The following is a 6,581-nucleotide window of genomic DNA, read 5'->3' on the forward strand; positions in this document are numbered from 1 at the left end:
TATAAAGAGAAAAAACAATAAACATTAATTTCTTTTTTATTTTCTTTTCCTTAATTTTCCTCTAGGTCCTATTTGCAACTTGGAAATCATAAGGAAAGGAAAGAAAAATATAGAGGAATCCACTTTTTCTCGTTTAATTATCAAGAAAATCAAGAAAGAAAAGAAAAATACAAAACAAACCAATAATAAAAATTGAGTCATACATCATCAACATTTGATTTTTCTTAATTTTTAATCACAATTTTTCAGTTTTAATAATGTTTGATATAAAAAGAAAATATAATGGAATGAATTTCCCTTCTATTTTTCTTTCCTTTCCTTTTCCTCAATAAACAAAATTATTGATCCAAACCAATCCTACAGTACACAAAAGTGAGCTAGAGCCTCAAGGAGAATAGTACATTTTAATGCCTTTGTTAGGAAGTCCTCCATCCTGCAACAATCTGCTATGCTGGGTAGGGGAAAGGAAAAATGAAGATTACACAAAGAGGATTAGAATAAAAATAGATACCCAAACAATAATTTGTAAAGGCACAAACCTGGGTTTATTAGAGGACTACACATCCCTATTTGGACTATCTTATTTTTCCCTCATGACAATAACACTACTATACACCAGAACTACATAATATGGTACAAGGAAAAAAAGATAGATGTTCTGCCTGTACCAAATATCAATATGGAAGCTCAACCATTAATAAGGTAAGGTTGAACTGCTAACCAGAAAAACGGGTGGATAAGATGTACATGTGCCGCTGGATTATCATCCTATGGCCTGGGATTAGGTGACGACATATGAACTCTTCATCTGCCAGCTTGTTTTGTTGTTGCATAATGCACATAGGTATATCATTACCTGTTTAAACAGAATAAACAGAGCTGTTGGAGAAATTTGAAGAATAACTGGAACTACTCAGTGCAAGAACCGGTATAGTTCCGATCCAAATAATGAAATCATCAGTGAATTCACTCCCAACTGAAACTGAGTTGGGGAGGTGGTTATAGGAAGTTTCTCATTGATATAAAATTTATTCTACAGTTTTTCAACCACTGGTTCAGCTTTCGGCTGAGCCAGTTTCATATAAGTGGGCATGCTTTTCCCCTTAGAAGTGTTTAGCAAGGATAATATGCCTACCCAGTTTGAGAAAGCCGCCTCAAATTCATTAGCTGATGAGACTGTGGATGGCTCTGCAAGTAAGATGAACTGGTTCCGATGCCATGTTCTTCACCCACAAACTGCTCAGAATAACTAGTAGTTGGGGGAGACCAAACTGGAACTACACCTCCATCTCTCTCTCTTCTGCTAGTGCTTGAAGATTCAGCTGTGGAATCCTCGGCGTTTCGTACTCCTACTGCAAAGTTAAATTGTGGAAGAGTATTGTTGCTTCGAACTGTTTGCATACCCCTCTGGTTTAATGCTTCTCTCCTTGGCTCTTGATTTATATTTGTATTTGTTGGTACTTCTGCCCTGCTAGTTTCAGCCGAATTTCGAAGATCCATAGAATGTTCTTCCTCTTCAACCCTCGCGAAAGAAGAAGTCATACTAGGGACCATCTGATCTTCATAGCGTCGAGTCACGGTAGGGCTGTTCCTCACCGGTTCATGATTTTCCTCCATTTGGATGTCATCAGGAAATGCAAGGGGAGTGGATTCAGAGGAGTCCCCAAGTCCTTCCTCAGTTCCATTCTCAATTGCAGCTCTTGAAGCTGCTTCTTGTTGCCACATCTCTGAAATTGCTTCTTGCAACCTGGCCTTTGCTGCATCTATTTCTACAATGGGGAGAGGGTAATTTGAGCCCAGCTCAATTCCTGCAGCTTGTAGAACGGATTCTGGTGCATTCCAGGGGTGGTGTATCCATTCAGTTGGTAGTCTTGCAAGTTCAGGAAGCCACCGTCGTACATACTCTCCATTTGGATCAAATTTATAACCCTCGAACTGTCAAAAAAAATACCATGAGCTAAATGTGAAAATCCCATATTGGATGTCTTTTATCAACAGAAAATTGAATAAATGAATGCATGCAGAAACTCCTATAAAACTGCATCCTTATCCAAAGAATTACTTGTGGAGGATACAGAGTTGTAGAGAAGAAGGGAACATCAATTGAAGCTTGCAATAAAATATTTACCAAAAATATTTTTTCCAAGAGGTTTTGATTTTTCTTCCACAACATTTTAAAAAAAAAAAATTTACTGCTTACGTGAATGTGTCAGTAAGAGCTCCCACTGTTTGAAAACTGGAAAATACAAAGAAAGTAATGCTACGTTATCATTGACTTAATACCAAACCAAGACCTTTGCTTTTAAAATTCTTAGCCCGTCCTAAAAACACCCACTTGACAGAAAATAACAACTATAAACTCAATTCTAAAACTCAACATTTTCCATATTGTGGCAGAGCAGCATTTACCCCCGCATCTCCACGCACAAATCCTGACAGTGGCTACCAGTGGAGCTGTTTAGGCTTTTCTGTAATTGTTAGGCATCAAAAGACAAGGAAAATTATTCATATAGAATGATAACAACGTCACCTTAGGTTTTTATTTTTTATCTTCGCTTGGAGATAAATGTCAAGAAAGTAAACAGAAAAGTGCAAATTCCAAAAAACATTTTACATGAAAGCTGCTGTACAGCTAAAGATCATACAATAGGATTAAATTCATTGCTTTCATCGCAAAAATTAATTGCTGCAGAAACCAAGTTCAATCTGAAGTTATCTTTTCAAAGCTGAGAAGACAAAAAAGAAACACGAAAACAATCAGCCAGATATGACTGCATGACTACAACTGCTAAAAATGCAGGTTTGACTCATTAAGCATTGTGTAAAGATACAAGTAAATAACAGGTATGACAGCTACCATTACTACAATTGAAAAAGGTCGTGAAATGAGAACAAGCTGTGCCCGAAATTCTTATGAACATAGGAATCATACCTGTGGATTATCTATGCGGTCTAACTCACGACCATCAGGTAGAGTACCAGATATATACTGCCAACCAAGAGCATCACTCTCTAGATCTGCATCCAGTAGAGTATCCCAAAAATACTTCATTCCCCATCTCCACGGAAGCTGCAGAACCTTTACAAAGAAACTTGAAACCACAACCCTTATCCGATCGTGTAGCCAACCAGTGGCCCACAACTCTCTCATACCAGCATCCACCAATGGATAACCAGTTCTACCTTGTCTCCAAGCTTTAAAATAGATTTCATCAACAACCCAAGGGAAAAACTTAAGTTGTCCAAGAAGAGGCCTTTCATGGCTGTAAGGATGGTTAAAGCTCATGTATCTTGAGTACTCCCTGAGTCCAATAGACTTGAGGAACAAATTGACACTTTCTTCACCAGCCTCATTTCCTTCATTAGCCCATAGGACCTGCTTGATACGCACAAGATGGAAAACTTTCCTCACACTCACCTCCCCAAAATGTAAATGGGGAGAGAGAAATGAGGTTGTAGCACTATCAGCTTTCCTACGGTTCTTAGAGTACTCAATCAATGGTCCGTTAGCAAATGCAGTTAAAGCCTTGTCAGCATTACTCCACCCCGGTGACCATGATCGAGCAAGAAGTGCATTGCTTCCCTTCTCTGATTCATCTTCGAAAACCAATGCATCTGACTGGCACCTCGACACATCAGCTGAAAGAGTGGAAACAGTGTTTTTCATATTTAGGACAAGATTGTACCTCCATACACATAAGCTTGCAAAAAACATTCCTTAGCATTTTCCACTCGGTCTGGTTTCCAGTATGTTGTTTTATGTTTCTACCGGAAGTGCTTGTGTGTGTGTGTGTGTGTGCGGTTTTCTGCTTAGGCTACTAAGTTCTTGTTTTTTGTTGCCTCTGTTGTGGTGTTTTGTGCTGCAAATGTGCAATAATAAATTCTTCTTTTGCCGGATAAAAGAAGATTAATGGAAATTAATCAGTGCACTCGATGTCTGCTGAAAATAATAATAACAAAATAAAACCAAATTGATTTTTTATAGTCTGTAACTGCTCTCTATGAAGGCTGCAAAACCAAAAATTTAGAACAATTTTCTTTTATCTTAAAGAGCTAGGGAAGGAAGAGGCTACTATAATAGCATCCACAACATTGATCAGTCGAGAATCAATGAAAAGTTCCTGTTTCACAGTTGGCACAAATTGAAGGGTCACCAAAAAAAAATGTCATCTATTGATGCAGGAATTTTCAAAAGCATTGACTAATATGTTAGCCTATAAAGTTGTCAGTTTTTCAGTTCTGACTATAATATATCCAACAAATCCTCCTTTAATGTAGACCATGAGTCCTGTTGAAATATTAAAGGGTTTTCATCAATACTTTCTTGAAGCTGCACTTCAAACATGGAACATTTTCCGTATCTAAACACTCCACGGTCAATATTTCCATCATTATCTTGGGTGAAAGTGCCACACACAGAACTCATAAATTTCTTGAAACATGCAAGCAACAAATAGAATATTCAGGCAAAGGCTTAAACCATACCTGAGATTATTCTCTTAGGTGGGAGAAGAGGTGCCTCTGGGTCAAAAGGCATGCTAAGGCATCGGTCCCAGAAAGCTGCAAAGGTTGTGAATGGGTGACCTTGGGCGTCATTAACTTCCCATGGTTCATAAAGCAAATCTGCATTGAAGGACCGGACAGCTATGCCTTGAGCAGTTAAAGCCTCCTTTGCACGGTGATCCCTAACAAGAGACAGAGGATCTGAAAGCCAGAAGGTTGGATGTTATTTGAAATGTTGAATTAACGTTTGCAAAACCGGTATATAATGGGTGCAGACAAAATAATTGGTGATAACAGATGACTTGACAACCATGATGTATAATCCAAACAGAAAATGAAGGAAAGCTCCATTATTTCTTTTCATTTTTATTGACACAATCAATTGCAGAAAGATGGCCAGAAAAAGAAAGTTACCAATAGACACAAGCGTACTTAAAAAACAAACCGAAGGAAGGAGGAAGCTCATACCAGCATTCTAAAATTAGACAATACCTAAGTCCCAATCATAAGCAGCAAATGAACAATAATCCACTCAAAGCTGCCTATGGCAGCATGAATTTTGGTTCTTGGATTTAGATAGATTTGGATAAAATTCAATATAATTTTGTATTCAAACTTTGTCAAATCCAAAAAAATCCAAATCTAAATCAAGGTCTCTCCCAAACATTGCGTAAGATTTATTCAGAATTTATACAAGCATCATGAGCAATAATTTTGGAATAAATTAGGAAAGAAGAAAGAAAAAATAAGTAATAAAAAATAAACCATGCCAGAAGTTGCACAAAAAAACATACGTAAGATGAATCATGAATTAACAAACAAACAAACAAACAAAGAATGCATAAAAAAATTTAAAATATTTATATAATCAATCAAACCCATGAAAAAGTGATTGGGGTAATAAAAAAAAAGAGCTGACCATATAAGTGATTGAAGAAGAGATGGGTAGCACCAGTAGATTTGACAATGTCCAGGAGAGAAGAAACACTGTCAGTAGATCTCTTGGTGATGAGAGAAGTGCCAAGGCTCCTCAAGGAGGAGTCGAGGAGAGCCAAACTCTGATTGAGCCACCACCTAGAGACCCTCCCTGGGTGGAAATGCCCTTCTTCCTCAGGAGCCCATATAAAGACTGCAACCACTGCACCTGTTCTCACTCCAGCAGCCAGTGCTGGGTTGTCCTCTACCCTCAGATCTCTCCGGAACCATACTATGCTGCACCCACCACCAGACATCTTCCTCAGCTCCCTCTCTCAACTACATACCACCCCTCTCTCTCTCTCTCTCTCTCTGTTGAGATAGCAGAGCAGAATAGGGTGGGGGGCGGGGGGTGGGATGTTGTAATTAATTGTTTCCTTAGTTTCCTCTAAATACTAAATAAGACTTGAGGACCAAGAAAAATTGTAATTGGGGGATTTAAGATTGTGTCATTGTGTGCTTATCCTTTTTACTCCTTTCTAATTTTATTTTCCCACTACTATGCTGATTATTATTTCCTTTTCCCGGAATTTGGGCATCAGACAGCAACCCAGAGAGAGAGAGAGAGAGGAATGAGGGGAGTGAGTTGGGATCCCACAAATTGATGGCCAATTTGCAGCCACAACTTTTCCTTTTTAGATTTTCCTTTTTCTATCTTATCCCATGCAACAAAACGAAAGCCCACCCACACTCTCCGCCTGTCTCTGTTCGAGACTTGAGAGGATGAAAAACTTACAGGGTCAAGTATGGCCTCATTTGTGCATCATTGCTGACAAAAAACAAGAGGCTGCAAATAAGTTTAATCAAGCTGTTATTAAGGAAATTCCAATGATCTCTTTGGTCGGTAAAAATAAAATAGAATGGAATAAAATTCATCTTTATAATTTTAAACATTTATCACAATTTAAAAAAAAAAAAAAAATTTCACTTGTACTCCATTATATTCCACGAACAGAAAATTAGGTAGCAATTGTATAATTTGAGACTTTCATATTATTGTTGATTTTGGAAAATATTTTTAAGAAATAGTAAATGGGATATCAACAAACTGTTATCTATTATCCAAATTGGGCAAGTTCTAATGAAAAAAAAAAAAAACATAA

General features: G+C 37.7%; 1 protein-coding gene across 2 annotated transcripts; it reads right to left on the minus strand.

The window, feature by feature from the left end:
• Positions 1–492: 492 nt before the first annotated feature.
• On the minus strand, positions 493–6,109 carry LOC131161639 (cryptochrome-1). 2 transcript variants are annotated; one of them, XM_058117555.1, is made up of 5 exons: positions 5,423–6,109; positions 4,486–4,704; positions 2,933–3,639; positions 1,136–1,935; positions 493–856 (listed from the first exon to the last, which is right to left on the minus strand). In XM_058117555.1, the coding sequence occupies exons 1-5, from the start codon at positions 5,733–5,735 to the stop codon at positions 853–855; spliced, it is 2,043 nt and encodes a 680-aa protein (XP_057973538.1). In that variant the 5' UTR covers positions 5,736–6,109; the 3' UTR covers positions 493–852. The 2 variants fall into 2 exon arrangements, with proteins under 2 accessions (XP_057973538.1, XP_057973539.1); XM_058117556.1 differs by having other exon boundaries at positions 493–1,935; positions 5,423–5,924.
• Positions 6,110–6,581: the final 472 nt, after the last annotated feature.

Source organism: Malania oleifera, chromosome 8 (assembly GCF_029873635.1).
Source record: "Malania oleifera isolate guangnan ecotype guangnan chromosome 8, ASM2987363v1, whole genome shotgun sequence".
Taxonomy (NCBI): Eukaryota; Viridiplantae; Streptophyta; class Magnoliopsida; order Santalales; family Ximeniaceae; genus Malania; species Malania oleifera.